The sequence below is a fragment of the Phaseolus vulgaris genome, chromosome 8, assembly GCF_051622355.1.
Source record: "Phaseolus vulgaris cultivar YP4 chromosome 8, ASM5162235v1, whole genome shotgun sequence".
Taxonomy (NCBI): domain Eukaryota; kingdom Viridiplantae; phylum Streptophyta; class Magnoliopsida; order Fabales; family Fabaceae; genus Phaseolus; species Phaseolus vulgaris.
The window spans coordinates 57,777,218-57,803,440 of NC_143505.1; the positions used below are offsets into that span (position 1 = coordinate 57,777,218).

The 26,223-nt window shown below is 32.4% G+C and overlaps 4 protein-coding genes across 5 annotated transcripts; all 4 read right to left on the reverse strand.

Annotated features, from left to right (window-relative positions):
- Positions 1–1,472: 1,472 nt before the first annotated feature.
- RAD4 (DNA repair protein Rad4 family) lies at positions 1,473–9,467 on the reverse strand. Its single transcript, XM_068631684.2, has 14 exons — positions 9,222–9,467; positions 8,466–8,531; positions 8,302–8,387; positions 7,845–8,132; positions 7,664–7,756; positions 7,185–7,277; positions 6,967–7,068; positions 6,187–6,236; positions 4,884–5,615; positions 3,774–4,017; positions 3,500–3,694; positions 3,247–3,399; positions 2,457–2,666; positions 1,473–2,097 (listed from the first exon to the last, which is right to left on the reverse strand). Exons 1-14 carry the CDS (start codon positions 9,271–9,273, stop codon positions 1,702–1,704), a joined length of 2,760 nt encoding a protein of 919 aa, XP_068487785.1. The 5' UTR covers positions 9,274–9,467; the 3' UTR covers positions 1,473–1,701.
- A 2,025-nt stretch (positions 9,468–11,492) lies between these two features.
- Positions 11,493–14,009, reverse strand: LOC137826298 (ARM repeat superfamily protein). 2 transcript variants are annotated; one of them, XM_068632217.2, is made up of 7 exons: positions 13,710–14,009; positions 13,152–13,239; positions 12,900–13,010; positions 12,731–12,824; positions 12,558–12,640; positions 12,419–12,489; positions 11,493–12,179 (listed from the first exon to the last, which is right to left on the reverse strand). In XM_068632217.2, the coding sequence occupies exons 2-6, from the start codon at positions 13,221–13,223 to the stop codon at positions 12,457–12,459; spliced, it is 393 nt and encodes a 130-aa protein (XP_068488318.1). In that variant the 5' UTR covers positions 13,224–13,239; positions 13,710–14,009; the 3' UTR covers positions 11,493–12,179; positions 12,419–12,456. The 2 variants fall into 2 exon arrangements, with proteins under 2 accessions (XP_068488318.1, XP_068488317.1); XM_068632216.2 differs by lacking the exon at positions 12,419–12,489 and having other exon boundaries at positions 13,710–14,005.
- Positions 14,010–14,949: 940 nt separating this feature from the next.
- LOC137826614 (Radical SAM superfamily protein) lies at positions 14,950–19,294 on the reverse strand. Its single transcript, XM_068632645.2, has 10 exons — positions 18,622–19,294; positions 18,450–18,525; positions 18,215–18,312; positions 17,801–17,902; positions 17,554–17,640; positions 17,186–17,302; positions 16,754–16,857; positions 15,880–16,019; positions 15,652–15,788; positions 14,950–15,544 (listed from the first exon to the last, which is right to left on the reverse strand). Exons 1-10 carry the CDS (start codon positions 18,811–18,813, stop codon positions 15,395–15,397), a joined length of 1,203 nt encoding a protein of 400 aa, XP_068488746.2. The 5' UTR covers positions 18,814–19,294; the 3' UTR covers positions 14,950–15,394.
- A 1,132-nt stretch (positions 19,295–20,426) lies between these two features.
- LOC137826612 (receptor-like cytoplasmic kinase 176) lies at positions 20,427–25,144 on the reverse strand. Its single transcript, XM_068632643.2, has 6 exons — positions 24,650–25,144; positions 23,573–23,889; positions 23,247–23,382; positions 23,017–23,159; positions 22,816–22,939; positions 20,427–20,996 (listed from the first exon to the last, which is right to left on the reverse strand). Exons 1-6 carry the CDS (start codon positions 24,699–24,701, stop codon positions 20,566–20,568), a joined length of 1,203 nt encoding a protein of 400 aa, XP_068488744.1. The 5' UTR covers positions 24,702–25,144; the 3' UTR covers positions 20,427–20,565.
- Between the last annotated feature and the right edge of the window lie 1,079 nt (positions 25,145–26,223).

The window sequence follows — 26,223 nt, forward strand, 5'->3', positions numbered from 1 at the left end:
TGCTTAACACTATAACAATTGCCAGTATATTAAAGTCAGAAAAATCTTTTATCATATTTTTTATTATATATATTTTGTGTTAATATTAGAGAATGCTTATATTCGTTTTATTCTTTGTATATTGTCTATTATTAATTAGTCATTCAAGTATTAATTGTTGCTTTTTTTTTATATAGAAACATGATGATGTATATATGTTTATTATTGTTGTATGGTTTTTAAGATCTTTAGTTATTTATATAATAGTATTTCATTATGTTTTAGTTGTATTATATTACATTACATTTTAATTTAATTTAGATCATAAAAGGTGAATTCATAATTTAATATGATTTTGCCTACAATCTGTTTCTTGAAGAAACACACATTTACTGAGAGTTTTTTTGTAATAATTGTACTTGGTATAATCTCCTGAATTCTATTTTTTAATTGTAAACATTTTTTGGAGAGTTTATTCTATTTTTTAATTGCAAAGATTTTTTGGAGAGTTTTTTTGCAGATTAAATTACAGGTTGAAGATAGCATGAGGTTGGTGAAGAGGACTTCAAAATGAGAGGACTTCAAAATGGATACATAGTATTAGATAATTGTTTATATAATAATCTATTTGTTCAAAATATTTTATTGTATTGATATTGTAATGTATTTATTATGGCCAAAATATATTCATGAATTTTTAATTATGTTACATTATTTAAATTCATTAATATACTAAAATTATATAAATTTATACTATTGCAATATATTTAATTTCATTTCATCAAATTAATAATTAATATATATCTAAATAAATTTATTATTTTTAATATTAATATTTAAATATAAAAATTTCGAAAAAGTCACGTGCATTGCACGGGTCAACCTACTAGTTGGTATATATTTAGAAGTATAATAGATCAAATATAATCACTTTTATATTCTCAATTAATTAAATTAGTGTTGATTTATGTTTTAAAGTTATTATTACAAATTTAGTTTATTTACATTAAACTTTTTATTGGACTATCATTATTTTATACTATTAGCACATAATTTATTTTCTCTATACTGATACTTAGAAGATGCCAGTCTTGGTTGTGTTGGTAAGTTTTTAAAGGTGCAATAATGACTAATTTTGTATACATTAGCCATTAAGGAGGTGTTTGACTATTTTGATGCTCGTGCTCTTTATTGCAGTTAAGATTTGATGGAAAGTTTCATAAGACAGAGTCAATCAATGTTAAATATATCTTAGCCTCCATCTAAGTTTGATTCTTATTGAATCACATTTGGAGGATACACAACCACCAACTGGATAGTTTAGTATTAAGGTTCTAAGTTAAGGAGCATGCCATGGGTAAAAAAGCCACTTGGATTCTACAGAAAGGTTCGATGGGACTAGTGTAATTTAAAGGAAACCTCGTGTTTGGGCTCGAATCAATTTCAGACTGTACAACTCATCTTAGAGTTTTCGCCACATGTAAATAATCTAGTTTGGAGCTGTAAAATTCTTGTTGAATATACAAAGGTTTGAAGAAAGATATGCATAATATTTATATCTTACAGCCAAATTGTTAACCCAATCCAATCCCAAGTCACTAATTAAACGACATGGGTTCCAAAAACTACAAAACTGAAGGGGAAAAAAATGTCCTGCACTGATTGTAGCTCCATAGACACAGAATTAAGATCTAACCAGAAAGTTTTTTTCTCTAATGAATATTATAATTCTTCCACTTGGACTGTAAATCCACACTGACATCGCTTTGTCAATAGAGAGGTTTCCCTGTCAAAGCTCTCGAACTCTTTCAGAAACATATGCTCATGATCTTTTACTGGAGTGCTTAATGATGCACCAAGACTGGTATCACACTGGTCCACCTGTTGTTTTACGTTGTGATTCTTGTCATAGCTATCACCAACTGTGGCACTCGACTCATTATTTATACATTGGCCACCAGTTGGCATCTCTGAAGACAAACTGTTACTAATATAACGATTATTTAACCTCTGACGAGTTACAATAGAAGAAAGAAGTTGGTACCACCGACTAAGAGCCTGTTTTTCATCCCTTTTCTTTTCTTCAGCTTGTCGCCTTTCTTCTTCCTCTGCATAAGCCTAGGGAAAGTAGTAAAACGAAGTTATTAGCATAAATCATAACTGTTATAAAAAAACCAGAAAAACTCACCAAAATTTACATGAGGGAAGAAGAAGCAAGTTCTCTTTTTAAGAAATAAATCTAAAGAAAAAGAGGCTAAACAACTCCTAGAATCAAGAATATCCTTAATAATAAACTGCTAGCCACAGAAAACTTACCCCACCAATGCTATCATACGTGACAAAGCAAAGTTTATCAACTTAAATCAACAGATATATTGAGAGCAATAAAGCAGATGATATACTAGCTTCACAAGTCAAAAGTTTAGTTTATTTGGAACAATTATATTTATTCAGCAAGAAAGATGAAAATACGGTACCTCTAGCAGTACATCCTTGAACTCGGAACACACAACAATACCATCAAAGACAGGATATGAACGACCGTTTTTAAATTCAAAACCAACCATAGCTGGCGCATAATCAATTTCAAGTCTCTTGGCAACAGAAAAGGCTTTTGGAAACCTTAAGTGTACGGTCCCTGGTGGAAGACATTTCTCAGACCAAACATCTACTTGACCTCGTTCATTCTGGATGTAAAATAGAAAATATAACTGTTATTAATATGAAAACATTAATTATCTCAACAAAAACAAGTAAATATGCTCTTGCACTTTCCAGTTAGTTCATGTGAATGTCTATTAACACTGGTGCAGCAACTAACGCAAGCAATTGTATTCAAGCTCTATCAATTTCATTCTCTTAAATTTAAGCCTAAAAGGTCTTTCTCCCTACTGCTTCCATTCATTTAAAGTAGAAAAAAATGACTATTTGAAAGACTCCTCCCGGTCACAGAACATGTGGGGATTTTAATATGATTGTGGTTTTTACATTGTCCCCTCAGATTCTACATAAGACGGTAACTAAGAACAAAAAGTCTTCATTAGAACAGTCATACACTAGAACAGTAGGAATGTATAGTTGGGGTGACAAAATCTGCTTGACATGATCTTAAAATGTCAAACCAACAATTGTTTTGCAATGATCCAGTGTGCAAATCATGTGGTAAATAATTGATTACTTTGCAAACAATTTTTCATACACACGTTATCATACAGATCCATGCTCTTTCCAATATTTAAACAACACCCAGAAAGTTAGAGACATTACCCTGGGAACTATCCCATTCACAGCATGAGGCAAATTTAACGGTTCCAGTTGCCACTTCCCATAAAGTTTAATTTTGTCCATAGAGTCACTGCAGCCATAGTCATCAGCTTCAGAATCTTGTACCTTTTGAGGCTTTATGGAACGTTGAAGCTCCTGATGGGAATTTTTTGGGTAAACAATAAATTACATTAATTAAAGTGAAAGAATACAACAGAATCAGGAAAAAACACTAACATACTCAGCCAGTTGATACCTTCACAGGATGTTCATTGGGTTTAACTTGAAGCCCTTCTCGCAGCCACCTCTCTTTTGTCTTAACTGTTTGCACACAAGTCCTAGGATAAACTGAGTGACCTGAACAAAAGCCCAGTATTGGACCCTTTGGATGAAGTACTTGATACTTCGTAAGCCATTTTTCTAAGGCATAAAGTGGATGACTTTTGTAGGCCTGCAAAGCGATAAAATGTCAAGATATATATCGCCATCTACAATATTAAGCATCATGTTTCCTATTACTTTTAACCTACCTGCTGATTGGTAGGAAGAGGTTCAGTTAATGCTCTAGTTTCCAACTCAATATCCTCAATAGAGCTCCTAGTAGGGACAAAAGAATCCATAGTATTGGATTGCTTGGAAATGCTTTGGCTTTTTCTTAAATTATTCACACCTCCAGTTGCCCCAGACTCCAAGTCTCTCAATGGTGCCAACACGAGATCCCACCATGTTGAATTGACTCGATGTGAAGCTATCTTGTACCACTTCATACAATACCTGACATGTCAACATGTAGTAGCATTTTCAGGCCATCATGAGAAGTAACTTTCTGTAGAGCTGTCTCAAGCCTTATGAAAAGCTACTTATAAGTAATCATGAACTTGTGTTGAAAAAGGGAAGGGTGGGATTTTGGCCCCCTGATTTCCCATCCTCTTCCCTCTAAATTTTTTACTCTAACAAGGTAAAATTATAAAAATATCTCCCCTCCTAACATATTCAATTAGGCTGTTCCATTTTTCATAATGCTGACAACCTATGTACCCAGACATTTACTACGATAGTTTCAAGTGAATAATTCTTATTCTTATTTACTTTAGAGCTAAGTTTGACTGCTGCTGAAGTAATAGTTACTATCAACTCTAATACTTATGCTAGAGATAATGAGGCATCCACTTACATCTTGACACCATGTTTCCTTTCCTACTTTTAGAAACCCATTCAACAGCTCAAGTTATTAAACTTTAATTTAATGCCTCCAATGTCTAAGGGAGAATTTTGGTTTTTCGTATCATTGTGCATGTGACCAAATGAAACATGGATACTTTAGTGAACAGGATTTCCCCATCTATTCCTCTCACTCGAGTGAGAATTAATAAAAAATATAGTATATTATAATCTCGATTACAATAACTGATCCCACATTGCTTGTTCATTGCAAAACTTGTCATCAATTGTCCTTCTGTTAGTATCCAAGAAGTATTCAGTGAGAATTTCTGTTTGATCTCCAACAAACACAAATAATTCATTCTTAATTTCTAAGAATATTTGAAATTTCCAAAACCAAATAATAAAGCAAGTAATAATATAAAAGCTAAAAAAGCTTAACTGTGCCATACTTAACATATATGGAGAAAATGTCAAACCTGCGGGTCACATCTTTGGCCCCTTGCCCAGCAAAGGCAACAACATATCTCAAAGATTTTTTGCATGCAGCTACCATGGCTTCAACCTTGTCCTCTCCATCAATAATCAAATTGACAGCATCAACATGCACCCACTTTCCTGTCAAATTTTCTTCACTGCAATATACTTCTGCCCAATACAGAGGAGATCCTACTTTCATTGATCCAATTGCTGTAGAAATTACTTGGGAGGAGGTTGATGATTCTTCACCTGTAACCCTTTTCACTCTTTTGGATGGAGAAGAAAAACAGGAAGAGTCAGGATTTGCACCTGACTTGTCCTGAGATTCAACGGCTGTAGCAGAAAGAGCCATTTCCAACTGCATATCAAATTCAAGATCTCCTTTCCTCTTTGATTTACGAGATTTGTTGGTGAGAGACGATTCCAGGTTACTATCTTGTGTCTCAGAAGCTTTCGAGTTTGCAACACTATCATTTCTTACTTCAACAATAGGAGGATCTCTAGACTGATCCATGTGCTTTGTCACACGACATTTCTTACTTTTCTGTGAATGGACAAGAGAACTTTCACAGACATTCTCTCTCTCACTACAAGATAATGATTCTTGAGGTGATTTAAAATCCACTTTTCGCTTAGATACCATTGGTGTAGAAGTTTTAAATATCCCGCAACTAGATCCACTTGCAACTTGAAACGCTTTAAGAGGGGAAACATCCAAAACGGACACAAACCTGAAATATGCCTTTGATAAGAAATTTAACAGCACATATGCTCAGAAGTCCATGAGTCATAAAAATTGAATAAATTTTGTTACTGCCACCTGTTCATGGCAATAGTATTGATACTCTAACATCTTTTGTTTTAACATATTTCATTCTACCAATTATTTAAAGGCACACTTCTGACTTGCCTATATACTTTGAATCAGAACTTCATTCTATACCATGAAGGTCAAAATAGAGTAATTGCTACGTTATTATTGTTATCTTTCCTTTTCTAGATTCAATACATGCACCGTCACTGTTTGTATATTACCATTCCCAGCCCAAATAATAGAAACCACATCCTGCAGGTGGTTAAAGATATGAAAGCATTTTGGAGTGGATGATTCATGAATCAGGGAATGCATCAGCAGCAGTTGGAAACCAATATAAATATGTAACATCAGGGTGTTTTTCTATCAAATAGAAAATACTAGCTTAATGTTGCACTTAAAGTATTTAATGTACAATTTTTTCCAATCAGCAATATAAAAAGTAATTGAGGAATGATAGAAAGATATTCTGTTATGTGCTGCAATACCTGGCTGTAAGATTTAAAGCTCTTAATAGAGCCACTGATAATGCTGCAATCTGCAATTTAAAAAAAAAAATCCTTGCCCCAGTAAATGTTCTGCCAAGCACTAAGAAATTATATAAAGTATATAAGATAACAGAACCAACCCAGTCTCTCTTAATAAACTTTATTTTACTACTGATTTATGTTAGTGAATTATAAGCAGATGAAGAGAGTCATTAAAAGACCATAAAATCCTTTCTTTCAAGTAATGAAAGAATTAGTAGTAACATATCCTGCACTTTCAAGTTCCAACTTTGGAACTAGAGCATTTGTTATATGCCTGGGTAATCATACTACAGCGAATGGAAGCTTTATTAAAAGACAAACTCAAAATCTAGTGAAGTATATTAACAAAAATGCTATTAAAAATGGACTGGGCCAAACTTGTTTCCAAAAGTTAGCTCAAGGAAGAAGGATTATCCAGCCTTATAAAAAGTATTGACCATATTCCTAATCAATATGGGATATCTTAGGACACAACCCCTCAAGATTGGACATCTAGAGCCTAAAGTTTGTGGAGCTGAACATCTACAGATAGCCCAACATTGATATTGAAGAGGCTTTGATACCATATTAGAGAACAACTGAGCATAAATCGCTCCAAAAGTACTAGATCGAGAGTGCAGGATTGCAGGATTGCCCAAGTACTAGATCGAGAGTGCAAGATATAAATAAGCAGTATTTTAGCCATATTCCTACCAAATCCCAGACATCTTAACAAAGCCATAATAAAAATAGATCTACCTCTTCAGGACTGCCCTCTTGTGATTCTAAAGCTGAGGCCAAACCAAAGCATGGTGAAGCTTCTCTATTCATACAGTTTTTAACATGGAAATTATCGTGGAACTGCATGTGTTTCACACAAGGATCAAACAAGATATAACAAATGATGTAGCATGAATTTATACAAAACTGCACATTAAATGTAACAAAATAGTATGTGTATACTAATGAAACCATACCCATGATATTAAAGGATATAGAGCTTTTGAAGTGAGTTTTTTAACATTTGACAGCTGGAGCAAGTGTGCTGGTAGTAGAGAAAGCAAAGAAGCCTGCCATTATCAAGAAATGCACAACTTGACAAGCAATTTTGGTGAGCAAACAAGTTTTAAATTGTTTCACTTAAAAAATGTTCTCCAAAATAAATTTCCATCAAACATTATAAAATAGAATTAGGAATAAGTAAACTCAATCAAAATTGACGAAGTGGCTTAAGGTATACATATAAATGCAAACATGTTGTAACGAAATTCCTATATTAACAACTGTTTCAAAAAGTATAACAAAAAAAGTAATATCTGATACAATAATTGAGTTATGGATTACCACAAACAAGTGGTGTTAAGGAAGCAAAAGCTTGATGACACAAATGTAGCATATAAAAGAAATGCTAATATAAATTATCCATTCAAAATATTAAAAATTAACAAGAGTCAACCTGAATAAGAGGATCATCACAAGCATTGTCTATTAATCTTCCTCGAGCGAGTAAAGAAAGCAAATGAACCCTGTGTACAAGTTCAGCCAACTCCTGAAGAATTTTACAAATTACTTTTGCAAAGTAGCTAAAAGCTATTTTATATTAAAGCCAAGACAAGTTCAATGCTACAGCAATTAACCTTATCCTCCACAGAAGCTCGTCGAACTTGTTTCTGTACGGTTTTATTAGGGGTCAGATTCAATTCAATTGTTACAGGATGATCATCCCTGGCAACTACACCATCTTCCCAATCTGAGTCATCCAGCTCTTCCTTGTTATCGAAGTACTCCTGAACTGAACTACTACATTTCTCCCCAGCAGAAGCATTTCCCAAGGAATTTCTACTACAATGTCCAACCTCTGACGTCTTTGATTGAAGCATTGGATCCAAGACTTGGGTTCCATTTTGTTCTGGCTCAAACTCAGCCTATAAGAATATCGGAAGAATAACATGCTGCTTTAGGAATTTAGACACTCATACTTTGATTTAAACATTAAAACACCTAAGAATAAAGTCAAATCAGATAATTAAGTCATCAAAAGAATTGCACAGCACAAATTAAGACAAGTAAAAATAACAAATTAGAGGGACCCACTGTCTTCTTTTTCCGGGAAGTGCCAACTTTATTAGCACGGCGCAGAAGCTTTCCAACAGCCTCTCGAGATATTTCGGTCAGTGCTCCTGAAATTCAGTATAAACATTGATCACTCATGAGTAAAATAATTTTTCTAATAGTTGTTGGACATGATTTTATCAAACCATTATCACTAGGTGATTGAAATTTGTTTCCATCTTCTGAGTTTTGTTGGGCTCCAGTTTGATCTTCTGCAAAATTGAGGGGAAATACTCAAAAGAATATCCTGTTACCATCAATTGGTGTAAAACTAAAATTTGTACCATTAAGATTAGAGCATCGATTTTCACGATTAGTAGAAAGTTAAGAAAATTACGCCTCTCCTATTAACTTGTTGCTTTAATTCCCCTAAGAAAACGAGTCTGGAGAGCGACCCAAGCATATGAAAGTGTGACACCCTATCACATTAGTCCCTAAAAGTGTAATATGTTGTTACATTAGTCGCTGAAACTAAGAAAAATCCAAAATAAGTTCCTTAATTTCTAGTTGTTTCATCTAAATTTTCAAACACTTACTATCATTTTGATCCTTAAACATGTAATAATATCATCACTGGTCATTTTTATTTTGAATTTGGACCAATGTGATTGACAGATTGCTTTTTCAGGAACGTTTTTAAAATTTCCTCAGTTTGGAGGACTAGTGTGACAAAGTTATACACTTACAGGTACTGAAATGGAGGTTTACACTCTCAGTTAACACCAAACCAAGTAATTCTAAACTTGAAAAATTAGGGGAAAACCAAGAACAACTACAAAAAAAGTGAAAAACAAAAGAAAACCGAAACAGAGCATACAAACGTTCCAATTGGTACGTGGATTAGAAGTTGGAACGGAAGAATTAGAAAAATGTGTGTACGTGATGAGAAGATCGTTGAATACCTGAAGTTGAGGGTTGCCTCTTCCGCTGAGAAGCGCTTCCTCTGCGTCGCATTCTTCTTCGGAGATGAGAGGGAGAGAAAGCAAATGAACCACGTCGCGCCCAAAACTGTTGAGTCTTTTGTTTTGGGAACTGTGTCACGCTACCTGCGTCTCCACCCTTACTATCCAATGCACGCGACCGCCCTAAACAAAATGACGTAAAAGCCCCTGAAAGAAAAGCCTTTCACCTAAATGTGTATCTTACGTAATTATATTTTATGATAAGTGTATTTTAATATATATAAATTGCATTTTAAATTTATAATTCAACCTTTTCATATATATGTTTCTGTCAATCACGTTGACTCAAAATAATTATTTTAGATTAATATTTAAAATTTTAAGGTGATATGAAATTAACTTTGGAAGAAAAATAACATCAAGGTATTTATATAATTATTATAAATGAATCTTTAGCTACACTTATAACATTAACCATATTTGGAAAATGAGAGTATGAGATGTTCTTCTTAAGTTAATATCATTTAAAAAGAATTATGGATAAGACTTACTAGTTATTTTTTAGCATCAATACTTACTTCAGTTAACTAATATTTTATTTTAGAGAAATCAATATTATCCTTTATTATAATTCAACGTAGACTTTTATAAATAAATAATTCAATGAAATAGGTAAAATTTTGAAGAATATAAAAATGGATAAATTGTATATGAAAAGATAATTTTCTTATACAGAAATTGTTTTCATAAATACGATTTCGATTGTTTTTTTTTTTTAATTTAATAACAATGAGGGAACTAAGAATAATTTATAGGGACCAACTATAAAAAAAATAAAATTATCCAATAAATATATGTTTAACCTTTTATCTAAATTTATTATGACATAAATTTGAGATTTTCCATAATTGGTTATATCACGAAATTTATTTATAATTGAATATATACTAAACTTTTTATCTTTCTTTTTTCATGTATACTTTTACATAATCGGTCAAAACTTCATTATCAACATTGTGAAGTGTAAGTTTTGAATATACTATTTCTAAACGTGTATTTTAATTTACAACGGACAACTATCAATTCAAAAAATTAGAATAATTAATTTTAGACGTATAAATAATTAAATTAATTATATTTTTTAACATATAAGACATATATACCTATATATACAAAGGAAATTTTCTATTATAACTATTTGTTTTTTTAATTTATTTCTATTTTATCTTTATTAATATTTTATTTTGAATATTTAAATATTTTTTAACTATTTACTAAATAATTAATTGAAAATTACTATTTTATTTTATTTTTAATATTAATATTGATATAATGTCATTTGTAAAAAAACAATTATCAATTTTATCAATTGAGTATTTTGTTAACCGTGGAACAAAATAGTTTACTAAACATGAAACCATTCTTAGCATATGAAACTTTTTTTTTCTTCATATCTACATTATTTTTATCATTTATTTAGTTGTTACTCTTCTTATCATTTGATTTTTTATTTCTTCTTTGTAAAAATATAAATATAATAATAATAAAAAGAAAAAGAAAATGTGGATTATGATTTTTAACATTGTAAGACATATAATATAATTTTGTTTGTCTATATTTTACTTCATGAATTGTTGATTACTTGTGAAAAAAACAAGATTAAAAGAAGGGAATTACTGAAAGTAAAATAGATTTATTTTGATAGAATTAACTCCCACAAAATAACATAAAAGACAATAAAAAGATAATAAAATGATAAAATTCATTAATAACATATTTAAAGTGTAAAAAAGTTTTATTTTTACGATAATTATTTTTAATGAAAGATAAAACCTTATCGGTTAATAATTCAATAGATTTATACCTTATATAAAACATGCAAAAAAAAATTCTTTATTCTATATTTTTATTATAATATCTTACATGTTTTTTATTCTATGTTTCAATATATTAATAATTTTCTTACTTAGTAACTATAAAAAAAAACCACTAATTATTATAACTTTAAACAAAAATAGGATCGTGCCCTCACCCATAACAGAGTTTTATGTATGATTAATCATAGATGAGATTTTAATGTTTCAAAAGTCCATTTTGCTATAAAAAAAACTTGTAAATTTAATAGATAACATAATAGTGTAATAACTATTAAGATTGTTTTTTAGAAGACTTTCATAATGAAGATTGTGTACTTCAGTTTTTTTATGGACTTATATGATAACAATATAAAATTTTATAATACACATCTAAATAGATTGGCTAGATTATACATCCAAGAAGTCAAACTTGTATATTTTATTTACATTCCTAATTCAATCACATCTGGATACAAAAGTACAGGAGAAAGAAATTCTCTAAAACCTATAACATGCTTATCGAAAACAGAATTGGCTGATCATTGATGGCTTGGTGTGTTCACATGACTTGTGGCGTAGCACGATTTTTAACACCATCAGAACATGCAGTCATACTAGTACTGAAAATCAAACCCAGACCAAAGGAATACTTGTGTGGCTATAGGGTTTTCAGAGAAAATTCCTATTCTGAAATCATGTTCATTTCTTAAATTCTACACCACCATCCGAATATACAATGATACCATTATTCAAATTCAACTCAGACCAAGAGAATAATTGTGTTTATTTGCACACATACTCGGAGGACGCCCTAAAAACAATTGTTTTCATCTGTGTAAGACAAGACTCATAGTTTGAATAACATTACATACTTAATTGTAGAAGGTAGTGTAAATTGTGAGCAACAAAGTTTAAATTATGTCTCTCACTCGTTCCCTGATAGATGTTTGTCTAGAAAAGCTTTAGCCAGATTACTGAAACTCACACTAACATCTTCGGCAGCTGCGTACCTTCTAATGATGTCAATAACTTCGGGCTTTAAAATCTCCTCCTTGTTAAATTCGTTACAGATATAATAAAGTGCCCCAAGTGTATAATTTACCTAAAACATCAGTAGATGCATCGTTAATGTACCAAATTGTAAATGTACAGCCCAATATAAGGAACATTACTCCGCAAATGCAAACAAAAAAAAAACATTTATCATAATAAGTAGTTTATAACATATTGTTCTAATAAGTTGAAAAAGTGCATGTTTCAAATAATTAAATTTCATATGAAAAATCAAAAATTATTTTCACGCGTAAAATAAAATACATTTAGTGATGTAGTAAAAAAAACCTGTAAACTTAAGGGAGGAAATTTTGAAAATCTGGATGTTAATGTTTTAGCAATCCCCCTTGACCTACGAGCTACAAGGTCTGCATCTTAGAAGCCAACAAAGCGCAACAATGTAAAAAAAGCAAGCACTTATTCTTACAGTGTTCCTAACTGGACTTGATAAACAGTGAATTATAGGAGGTATCCCACCAAACTTAGTTACAATTGCGGAATTGGCAGGATCTACACAAAAATTGAAATTTTTGTCAATAAGATAAACAATTAGATAAGCAGAAATAATGATATCACTAAAGATACCGTCACTAGAATTACCAACACAAGAATTGCAAATCCCTCCCATGCCAAATTCTACAAGCTTTTCATTGGGTTCCGTCAAGCAGTCAATGAAAAGTTCCAAAACGTTGAGCTGCAAAATTATGCAAGTGCATTTAGTTAACGTCGTGCAGTTTTATTTTCTGGAAAGCAAACTAAAAGGTCCTACCTGACGCAAGAAGTTGTAGTTGTAAGGATCATAGGCAAAGTTGGCCAAATTTGCCAAAATCTTCTCTCTTGTTTCTTCTGCAGATGTGTTCTGAAACTGAGTCACCAATTCCTGAAACAAACATTATCGAATATCCATCTAAGGTCCAAAAGAATCATCACAAAACAAACAATTTAACGGTACATCATTGCTTGCAAATTAAGTGTTTTCATTGTTATCTTATAGTTGAAAATGAGAGAAGGGAAGAAGAACCTGAAGGAATTCCACTCTGGAAGTTCCATATCTCCCTGTTCGTTCTTTTTGCCTCTGGTCATTGGTAAACATGTATGCTAGACTCCACCTTCCAGTGTCACACCAGTAAAAGTGAGGAGAACATCACAAAAGAAAATTTCATTTATTGGGAAATTCTAGATAAGGAGAAGAGGATATCCCCAATGTCATAAAACTCAACCTAGTGATCATCTAGGTCAAGGTGTTTATTATGCAGTGCAGTGGATTACTAGCATTTATTGTGTTTGGGGGTAAACTCAATGAGGCTAGAACAGATTTTACGGCATTTATAATTTATATGCACAACAATTGTGTATGAGTGTATCAATTTCTTCAAAACAGTAAAATGCAAAGCAAGGAGTTTTTGTGCATACATAAATTAGAAGCTATTTTAAGAAAATATGCAGAGTTTGAGCATGTAAAATACCAGAGAGAGGTTTCAATTCCAACAAAATACCTAAATCTTAACACTTCGCAAAACAGTATAATCAATTGAGTTCGATAGAAAATAAATTAAATGAGAAAGAGGAATTGTATTACTGAGTGATCAATGCTTGCAGCCTTGCAGTGTCAATGCCATTTCCGATAACGAAAAGAAAAATCCAAACTGAGTTTGAACGAAGAATTTGACTGCGCCTTCTCTTCTTTGCAATTTCCGATTTCCGATTTCCGATTTGCGAAGGTAACCCTAATCAAAACCCCTGTTTGGCTATTTATGTTGCTGTAGACAATCTCTACTCTAATAACCCACCAAACCTCTCTGCTTTACACCTCTCTCCAGAATTAATTTCAACCCTTGGATGTATCAAACTGATCACATTTTTAAACGTCAATATACTCTCATGAAATCCAAAGGTGTTATTTAAAACAAGCATTCACCAAGTAATCATACAAAACTAAATGTTTTGCGACCTATTTTTCATTTAAAAAATAAAATATACAACATCTTTATCTTAAATTTTAAATACACTTTACATATTTAAATGTTTGTATTATAAATTTTAATTATCTAGAAAAAATATTTATTAATACTATATATTGGAGACTACAATAGTATAGAGGTAAGAAAAAGGTTTATAATGATTAATATATATTTTAAATATGAGATTTTAACTTCAGATTTAATTTGTTAGGTTGAAAATTAGAAATTAGTTTTTTTTAAGTAGTTGGTATAGTCAACAATTTGTTTTCTCATATATGATAATTTTTCCTAATCTTAAATATCTCTCCAACAAATTTTCTTCTGAGTAAGTATTTCCTTTTGAAGTTTGTAAATAACAAGTCTTAAAGGGCAACAAAAATCTTGTTATATATTTTATCACTTTGACATTAGACACTTCAAAAGAGAAGTAAACCCTAAATCCTAAAAAGAAAAAAAAAACTTCTGCTATAAATAATTAATATAGTATATTTCTTTCCAGTGCAATGAAATAAAAAATAATTTAAGGTACTTTCTAAGTGTTTATTGGAACAAAAAATCCTAAAACAAATCTATACTTAATATATTTCAATGGAACACAAACAAAAAGTTTTGATCCGTCTTACTGCCACAATTTTTTCAAGGAAAAAATATTTTACTAAAGGCAGAAACTTTTACTATAAGGCATTTCCTAAGTGTTTATTGGAACAAAAAGGGCTCATACAGTTTTCTTTTACTATGTTATTATTATCATTTCCAAGTAAGTCTAACAACTTGTTCAAATTGAACAAGTGAATGACAAGAATATGTGCACAAGAATTTTCAACATTGTACATCTGAGAAAGCCAATAAAACAATTGCTAAGATATTAAAACTGATTGTCATTTAAACAATCTCATTTACAAATACAATTCAAACCAAGATAAATAGTAGTTTTAAATGTTATTTTCTTATAGGAAAGTGCATTTTACAGCAATAAGAAGTGAAACACGTAGGAAAATCTCCCTCTTGCCTTTTAGGCATAACCCTCTGCTGTTTCTTAACTTGTTGCTCTTAGTGTAGTCCATATAGATGCCATAGACTCCAACAATACTAATGTCCAAGCTCTACTTGATCCAGCAAAATTGCCAACTGATGCAGCAACAGTAAACACCTTTATCATTCATAACAAGTAATAATAGATATTATGCTCATCTTTGACTCATCAACCCTCTCACCAACTGCTTACTGCAAACTTGTTGCTTTATGACTTACAGGTATGTTGGTAACATCAAAGCCAAGAAAGAGACATTGTGCAATCAACAGCTTACTGCAAGATCAATGGGTCGGTGACCAAAGGAGTTTTCTGGAACTTGTTTCGTAGCTGACCACAAGCTGCATTTGCATCCAAACCTCTTGTATGCCGTACACTAACAGTTATTTTAGCGGCCTCCAAAGCACCAGAAAATGCTAGCACCTAACCAATTATGATTTTTAGATTAAACAACCAAAATTACGAAGATGACTCATGCCAAGAACTAAATTGTGTGTTAAAATGAACAAAAGACAAGAAAATTATCATACTGCTCTCTTGGAAGGACGCTTATACTCAGAGTCTTCTATTGGATTGAAAGGTATCAAGTTGACATGATATCCACTGCCTGCTCCATGGAGTAACTCAGCAAGTTCTGCTGCATGGTCTACCGAGTCATTGACTCCAGCTACTCGAACATAAGGCCAAGAATGTATTATAAGGATTACACCAATCTTTTTATAAGAGAAGTAAATAGTATGTATTAGAACTTTCAATACCTAAAAGTGCATATTCAAAGGAAACCCGCCTACTAGTTTGCTGAAAGTATTCTCTGCAGTCTAGCATAAGTGCATCCAGCGGGTAGGATTTTGCACTGGGAACAATTGTCTCCCTAAGTTTCTGATTAGGAGCATGTAGGCTGATACAAAACACAAAAGCAAATTCACATAATAGAATATATATAATACGTGCATAAAAAAGAATCCATTAAAAGGCTACCTGAAATTATACACAAGCACAAAATAATGCTATACTCTGGCCACAAATCCAAAATAACTGACAACAAGTTCTTTTGTTTTTTTTTTTAAAGCAGGTGGGGAAGATATCAGTTTAGCAATCCGGAGCATTCTAGAAAAAAAAGAAAATGATAAAAAGAGAAATGCCATTTTAAAGTTTATATCTTCAACTAACTTAATAGAAAGTGCATTTGCAACATTCTAGTAATGCCTGTGGTTGAGCTGCTGCAAAATTAGTTTCTGGAGAAAATTATGAAATAATGGAATGAAAGATACATACATAGACTGATGAAAGTTCAAATTTTATCCCCAACTTTGAGGATGTTACGAAGTTGCATTGACTAACACCTGATAATATGAAAATTCAAGATGCAGAACGAAAAATTTCTTAACCAAGGACATGAGGTAATTTATATCTGTTTTGTCTCAATGAACCTGACACATCACTTTCACCTATCAGCCAAAAGAAAAGACTGCAGCAAATTATAATCATAAAGGGAGCCAATTACAGTGTCTGGCTGGCAACCTAAAGATCTGAATACTGGTACAAATGCCATTTTGCTACATGACATCTAGCTTAGCATGAAGAGTCAAATTAATGGCAAGTCGATATTTTATTCATATCAAAGGTAATTACCTCACAGCTAAGGTAGATTGAAGTTTTTGAGAAGCAAGTCTCTTTATTGTGTTTGGAACACCCACAGTGGAGATGGTTATCATTCTTTGCCCAATTTGCACATCCTAAAAGAAACACGTTAAAGCATACTTAAAAGAAAAACTTATAATAATACTTTATCACAATACAATGAAATATAGAAAGTGCAACAAGGACAAACATTATGCAGACAGTGTGATTTCTTGACGTTTTGAAGGAGAGAGCAATTTATGTATATAAATTTGCACTTGTATTGAAGATAAATTGCATATGCATTCATATGTGGAGTCTTCATAAAATATATTATTAAATAAATACATGAAAGTTTGATCTCTCAATCTCGTAGAACATTGTTACAACTTACAATTTCAAGTAAGCCTTTCGAAGGAAATAATGCGACATATATTTATTCACCTTATTCAAGCAACGGTGTGCCTCAAGTACTGCTTTCAGATTTAACATTGGTTCACCCATTCCCATGAACACTACATTTGACACCCTATGCTTGAAGACCTCCTCAATGGCCAAGACCTGTTCACATAAGATAACTTAATCCCTGTCTTCCAGAAAACCAAGTGAAGCTTGTTTCAGAACATTAACAACCCTAAACAAAAGCCTCTTATCTTTACTTGATACATTCTTTTTACCTTCTCTTCTCTTGTACAATCTCTTTAAATTAATCACAGAAGCCCTAGGATTCTATCTGACTATCTCATCAACCATGCAGGTAATCTAACATCAAACTGCTTTAACGGACAAACATGGATGGATATGACACAAACCTGTTCAACGATTTCATGTCTCTGAAGATTCCTTGAAAACCCCCCTTTTCCAGTGGCACAAAAAGAGCAGCGTAAAGGGCAACCAACCTAATATCCAAACAACAGATGGCAATAACAACATAATGGAAACATCAGCACTTAATTATCACATAAACAAAAATTAGGTTCCAGATCAACTGTACAAATACCCCCGGAAAGAGGGAAAACACCAGCTAATTATTTAATTATTTAGGAACCAGTGAAACACCTGTGATGAGACACATGCCGTGAGGCGACTCAAACCTGTATCACCCATAACTGGAATGCCAACAGTTTCAATCAATCTATTGTCCTCCAACTTTAACAACAACTGCAAAATCAAATGCCAAGCCAACCCGAAAAAGTGTAAGAAGCCAAGAGAAACCCCATAATCAAATTCCTCAAAGAGCATGTCAATATCCTACTTTTGCAAGTACCAAGTATAATACATCATCAAAAGAAAAAAAAAAAGCTACTGTCAAAACAATTCAGAGCTAGACCACAAAACCAGCATTTCATTATCAAGTGGACATCTTGAAACATAAAATGACCACTAAAACAACAAGAAACCATCAAAATATATAAAAACGAAACCACAACCGCAATTTAAAATGTTTTGTTCAATTATGATTACACTCCTTACCTTAACAGTTCCATCAGCTGCAGTTACAGTTTCGAAAATAGGAGACCGCCCCACCTTCCATCCAGCATCTTCAAGGGTATTCCTAAAACCCTGAGGCACTGCAATGCAAGAAAACCATAACACACCATAATGAAATGTTAAGTCTAAAAAAACATGAAAAGAGACCAAAATATATACAAAAGGGAATGAATAAAAAATAAATACAAAAAATAGTAAAATCAATAAATAAACCCACACTGAGTGAAACCCTTAATTTCTCTAATCTTCCTCTGGTATAAGAAATGATGAAGCTGCTTGCCCCTGTAGGCTTCCTGCAAAAAATGAACCAAAAAATGAGAAATTAAAATTACATTTCATTGTCTTTTACGTTTTGGTCCAATTAAATTGAAAAAAGATGATAAATTTACCTGACCGAAGTTAAGGGCAAGCTGTTGCAGCTCCTTCTCGGACAAACCAAGGAGAGCCTGAGACTGGGAGTCCGTACGTGGGGACAAGGATGCACACACCTTGGACGTTAAATAAGGTTGCACCTGCGTGCGAGATGGAGGTCGCACCGCACGTGCGAGTGGCATGGAGCAATTCTGAATTAGCGCCAGCATTGGATTGGAGTGTAGTTCAATCTTCCTTCTCTTCTTTCAGTCTTTGCTTTGGCATGAGATGAGAGGAAGATAATGAAAACTCGTAAAATGAAGAAGGAAAGAGAAGAACAAAAAAATAGTTTCACTTAAAACCTTATTCAACCTTAAACCCTTACTTTCTGTTTTTTTTTTAAAATAATAATTAAAATTATAATGATAAAACAAACACAAAACAAAAACCTTTTCCAACCATTGTTTTCGAGTATTGTTTAGGAATGATTATTTTTTTATAAAAAACTATTTTCTTGACAAAAAATCTTATAGAGTTACTTTGAATTTTGGACTTATATTTTACCTTGTTTTTTTTTTTGTTATTTAAGTTCGTTTTATTTGTTATTGATGCTATAATATGTATTGAAATTATAATAGGTAATGTGTGAGAATGAGAAGAATAAAAAGTTGAATTTTTGTTTGGTATGGGAGGAAAAGAAAAAGAAAAAAAAAGCGTAAGGATAGAAAAGAAGGCCAAAACAAATGAGAAATAGAATAAAATAAATATATTTGGTTAAATAAAGAGGTAAAAGGGAGATTTTTTTTAAATACAATAGAAGTTGATAATTATTTATTTTTATAAATATATATAATCAATTATGCCTTTTTTAGAGTGATTTTGTATACAAATTAAAGGGAAATAAATTATATTAAATGCGTGATAATTTTTTTTAATATTTTTAGCTTTTTTTTTCAATTTTTACGAAGAAAATGAAAGGTGTGAGACTTACATTTTGTTTCTTCATTTCTCCTTTTTTTTACTCTTCCCTTAGTCTTTCTCTTTTTCTTCATTGTTACAAATTCCTCCCATGTAAATAATTCATATATGGTAATTACTTTTCATTTTAATCTTTTTTATTTATATAAAAAACTAAAAACTTATTATTATTATTATTATTGAACGTGAATGTCATTAATATTTTTTTTTTCTGTATAACATTTATTCAACAATTAAAAAACATACATTGATTATATTTTCATGTTTGAATCATTCCCTTTTCTCTCTTCTATTATAGGTTATTGAAATTATTTAAAAAAATCTCTTAACAATTTTTTTTCAATCCAAATGACCTTTAAAACCTAATTAAATTTTATTTATTTATTTTTGCTATAAATTATTTTAAGAAAATTAAAGTGTTCAATAGTAATGAGTATATTTCATCAAACAGAAAAACCATTTTACTTTGGAAAAACTTTATATACTTGTTACAGTAAATTCTAAGTTAAAAGTCACTTTTTTTAGAAAAAATAGTAATATTTTACTGTTTTGTTTATAATTTTATGATAATTGAATTATTTAATTTTGTTCTTAAGAAATGGTTGAACATACTCATATGTTTCCTTATAAGATTATGTTCAACATTATTCTGAAAGAGCAAAATTTTAATGAATTAGTTATGATTCAATAATAATAGATAACTATACATATTATGATGATATGATATCATAATTTTATAATACATGTTATAAAATTTGGATATGGAACCACTTTGAGAGGAGATATTATGTTTGTTCATATCCTTGAAAGTGCATTGCAGCCATGAATATTCCATATCAATACCATGCTTAAAAAAACACCAATGTGAAAATTTTAATATTATTACTGAATCAACAACTGTACAATAATCAGAAATCTTAAGACAAGTTTAAGTTCATCATGATATACATACATACAATTACCAACTCGAGCAAAATCAGATAACATGAAAACAACATTCACTTTCACTTCTTTGTTGTTTCATGTTGTTTACCTCTATGTAGTCTGTAGCCACTGCTGCTTGAGCTATGACCACTCCTTCTCACAGTTTGATAATGATAGCTTCCCACCCCTGCAACAGCTTTATCACCAGAATCCTGAAGTTCCTCCAATGTTCTCACCACTTCATCCATTTTTGGTCTAAATCTTGGTTCCACAGAGAGACATTGAATGGCAAGGTTGGATACTTTCATAGCAGTGCGCATAGAGTATTGGCCTTCAATGCGAGCATCCATGACTTGGAAGATCCTACGTTTGTTGCTGAGGTATGGTTTGGCCCATTCAATTAGATTGTGCTCCCCACCTGGCCTGTTGCTGTCAAGAGCACGTTTGCCAGACATAATTTCAAGCAGAACAACCCCAAAACTGTATACATCACTCTTCTTTGTCAAGTGACCTTCACAAAAAGACAAGACCAAGGACTCAGCTTTGATTCTAATTAAACACTTTAAGAGACTTCAAATGCATTGTTTGATTATGCATGGTGTTCTAGTGATGACTTAGGATCTGTTTGAATATATTTTTGTAGAATAAGAAAAGCTGAAATAAATTCTTTTATAAACTACAAAAAATAGTTTTTCAAGAAAATAGTATAAGAAAACTTTTACAAGTTAATTTATACATTAACTAATTTTAGTTTTTTGAAATTTATTTCATTATTTCTTCTAATTTTTCTCTCTCCAAGTGTTTATAGAAAAGATTATTTAAGCAAACTTTCAGGGAGATTTGACATCAATGAGTCATACCAAACTCATAAGAGATTATGATACCACTTTCAATTCAAAACCTTAAGACGATATGTTTGTGGATCTTTTTCCTTCTATTGTTTCAACTTTCTAATTTCTACTCGATGTGAAACTCAAACTCAAACTTCAATTTCTAACATGTAGCATGGAGACTTCAAAATAATAACCCTGTTCATCTCATATGGGAGACGTAATCATAAGATACTTTGAATATAATAATTCTGTTCATGGAATACTCATGTTAGATATGTATTTTTTGGACACTTAGACACTTAGAATACTTCTAACTGTATTTGGAAAACAAGAAAGAGACAAGAGCGGGGAGTCAATTCTGATACTTCAAAATAATAATTTTGTTCATAGTACACTCATGTCATACACTTTATGGATACTCAGAAGTTAGATTACTTGTAACTGCATTTTGAATGCTTAAAAAATGACAAGTACTGGGATACGACTTTGATACTTCAAAACACTTTGAATACTTCGAAATAAGAATAGAGGTCATGGCATAGTCATGTGGGATGGTATTCGTCAGACAATTTTTGTGGACACTTAGAAGTCAGAAAACTTCTACCTGCAGTTTGAGTACTTCAAAATGACAAGAAGTGGACTCAACCCTAATACTTCAAAGCACTTTGAATACTTCAAAATAATAATCATGTTAATGTCATAGTTAATTGTGAGACAATTTATGGAAATTTTTACAGCTTCTAACTGCTTTTTATAATATTTTTACTTGTTTTAAACTTCTGTAGGAACACAGATGAGATTATCATTAGATGTAAGCTCATCTTTCAGTCAATTCTATCTTTTGAGTTAAGATTTGTGCTTTATTTCAATTAATACTATTAGCATACCTTGTATACTGGTCGCATTGTGCACTATGTTTTTAAAAATTCTTGTGTTCATATCACATCATATCCACGTGACCTTGTGCCATACCTTATTTGTTCATGCCTTTTAGGCACAGAAGTCTGTGTTTATGAAAGTGAATGGATTGTACAGTGTATCTTTGGGAGATCTCTGAATTTCAGTTAGCATAGCAAAATGCCATAGCCAATTTCACCCTGCTAGTTTGTGAACAAGTTAATTGCTTTTAGGACATGACTTGCACTAAAAAATTTGATGGTATATCATTTTCTAATCAGTCAACTGATGATAGATGTTACCAAAAATTCAAAGAGCCTAGAGGCATAGAATAGAACCTCTAGGCCCAAATTCTAGTCCAGTAGTAAATTGCAAGATGTGATTGGGAGATCAAATGTGCGGCAGTGGGAAAATTTTGTTTGCTAATGAAGGGGAAAAAAGAAGTTAAAAAGCTCCACCATCGTTTGGAAAAGAACAAATAAAGGTTTCTTCTTTCTTGTAATCTATTACATGATTGGTGCACAATAATTTAGAAGACAGGATTATATTATATGTAAAGAAGTTTGTATGACCAATTAAAGTGCTCATAAGCTGACCAACCTGTGGCAATATATTCAGGAGCAGCATAGCCATATGTGCCCATTACCCTTGTAGAGACATGGCTTTTATCACCTGCTGGTCCATCCTTTGCCAAGCCAAAATCAGAAAGTTTTGCGTTGTAATTCTGTCATCAACAAAAACGAATGTTGGAAAAGAGAGTATTATGATTAGTAAAATATAAGTTCAATGAGATTTGCTTACTGAATCAAGCAGGATATTTGAAGCTTTGAAGTCTCGATATATCACTTTTGCTTCATCGCTATGAAGATATGCAAGACCCTTAGCAGCATCAAGAGCAACCTTCATTCGGATGTTCCAAGAAAGTGGTTGAAAATAAGAAGCTCCTGTCCCAAAAAATAGTACATTGTTGAGAGATTGAGGTGTTTAAGGACTAAACAATGTCACACAAAGGAGAGAAATCAATAACTTACTCCTAAATAAATGGTTATCCAAACTTCCCTTGGTCAAAAACTCATACACCAAAAGCCTTTGGTCATCCTCTAAGCAGTAACCAATCAGTTTCACAAGATTAGGATGATGCAGCTGCCCCAGGTAGTTGATTTCTGTCTATAGCACAAGGCTAATTAATTGCAAACCAAGAAAATCATCTAAAATATTAATGTTTGCTACATGTATCCAAAGGAGGAATTCCATCAAACTAATTTGGTATTTCCCAGAGCATTAAAACTGTATCTTAAATTCTGAGGCTTCAAGCAAAGTTCCAAATTACAAATAAGCCCTACTAAGTGACACTCACCAACCATTCACTGTGTCCCTGCAGACCTTCTTGGTTTAGCCTCTTCACAGCAATGACCAATCCAGTCCCTGGTCTAACTGGTGCAAGTGACTGCTCATCAATCCACCCCTTAAAAACACAACCAAACCCTCCTTCACCCACCACACTATCCGGACGAAAGTTTCTTGTAGCAATTTTTAGCTCACCAAAGGTGAAGCTCTTCATATTTGAAGACTTCAAGATCTCACCCTCTGTCCGTGGAGTTGGAGGCACGGAGGGAGTGGAGATCTTGCCACTTAAGCCATCCTCTTCTGTGTTACCATCCTTTGAGCTCAAACCTGCCCATGTCAAAACAAAAACAGGGTCCATTTTTCAGACCATAAATAAACATTCAAATCTAGTAACAAACAAACATGGAGAAGACAACAATTTTCCTACCAATTATACACTGCACTGTTTGGTTAGAGCATTAAAACATCCAACACTTCAGAAGCTACATAAACTTATTTCACTAAGCACGACAAGGGTTGAAGATTTTAAACTCTAATTCTCGCCCTAGATTTCATCTTAACAACTGAAACAAAGCAAGTTAAATCGAAGACAGTGGGAAAATCCTGACAAGAGGATTTGCTCATCCAATGCTCCAAAATTAAAAAAATCAAAAATTCATTTTTTTTTACTATTTCCACAATCCTTTGTAAGAAACCAACTATACGGTTCCAGTTACTGTTTATTTTCATCTACTCTTGCAGCCTTCACCAAATCCTACATGACAGCAAAACTACCCAGCAAGCACAAAAAACCAATTAAAGCAAGTCTCCCCTTGTGTTGTGATTTGTGAATCATACTTCAAAAACAGACAAAAATGTCCGAAAATTGTTTTCCTCTTCCACACATGAAGCTGCCAAAACTATCATCCACGTTTCAAAGTGCCCACAAACCATATTTTATCAAAAAGAACAGCAAAAATACAAAGACAACAGTTAGTTAAGTCAATCAAACTCTAAAGGAATCCAAACAAGCTGATCAACCCAAAAAGTTGAAGCAAAGGGGGAGGCGGAGAAGGCTAAAAGCAACACATGCAAGAATGTTGATTACCGTTGCGTGGAGGGCTCTCTGCTTTGATCTTGGCACTCAAGCAGCACCCCATGAAGAGAGAACTGGTGAAGAACACAGAAGCTAGAGAGAGAGAGAGAGAGAGGGTAGTAAATAAGTAACAAGTTGAAGTTCTGGAAAGTGGTGCAGATGAAAGATGATGATGGTGAAGCAAAATGAAAAGATGAGAGAGCCCGTGAAAAGGAGAAAAACAAGAATGCAAGTGTGAAAGGAACGCTATTTCCACATGAAGGTTAGCTGTCAACCGCGGATTTAACCGCCCTATTCAATGCAATGGCTTCCAGTTCCTAAGGATTGTGGGTGTGTGAATGTGAACGCCTTAGGAGTGATCTTGGAAACTTCATGCTTTTGACTTTTGACCATTTGGAGGGACAAAACAAAAACCACAACTGGGTTGACCTGATGCTGCACTTTCCTTACATTAGATTATACCAGTGGAACATGATGTCATCACAAATATTATCAATACATTTTTTTTTCTTTAAATAAGAGATTAGATAGAACCACTTTAATAAGTCACAAAATCACGAGCATCCATGACAGAATTCAAGATCATTAAAACAACTTCTATCAGTTAATTTAACCTTATAAACTGTAAAATTATTTTATCCATTTTTTAATGTTTCTTACTTAATAAGTTCTGTACTTTTAGTAAATTTTTAATTCATAAAAAACATGTCATAAACTGATAAAGGGTGTGCTGTTGTTATTGCTCTTCTTGTCCCTTGTCATATATGAATTTATTGATTCCATGGTTTGCCTTTTTTATTTTCGGCCTTGGTGGGACCCATAGCTCCAACCTTATCTTTGCATGGTCTCAACCGTTAGATTTATATAATATATATACAAGAGAGAGAGAGACAGAGAGGCAGAGAGATGGTTGTGAAAGTTCAAAGCTTTTTATAACCCAAAAGACCATTCAATGTCTGGTGGATGCTATTGTTGACTAATATCACTCATAAGAATAAGTTGGAAACACACAATTGATGGTGTGAAAACATTTGATTTTTTTAAGGTAATATGGATATGATTCAAGAGCATCACAACTTTTTATGCTGAAAATGCAAATTTTCAGGCAAAAAGGTTAGAGTTAGATATATGTTCGGGGTTTGGACAGAGAAAAAAAGAGGCTTTTTTGACTAAAACTATTGCAAAACTTACCATAGCATTTGTCTTTTCCTGAATTTAAATATTGAATCTTTTTCCTTATATAACTCAGCAATAACCCATTAATGTGTATGGTGTTTGTTTTCTCTGTTATTTTGACCAAACAAATGAAAGAGCTGGAAGGTGGAGAAGGAAGTGAATGTTGGTAGTTTAGTATTATGATATTGACAAAAGTTGGTGTAGATGATCAAGGGTTGACATTGAGCATATTAAGAAACCATATTTGGTGATGGCATTTGGCATGGAGTGAGAGGACCTTATGCTGGAGCCAATCATGATAAAACATTAAAAAGTGCCAAAAATCTTACTATATTTTCCACTTGCTTGGACAGTAAGGAGTGAGGACCAAACTCTGAATTTTCAATTAATGTGGTCATAGATGGCAATCC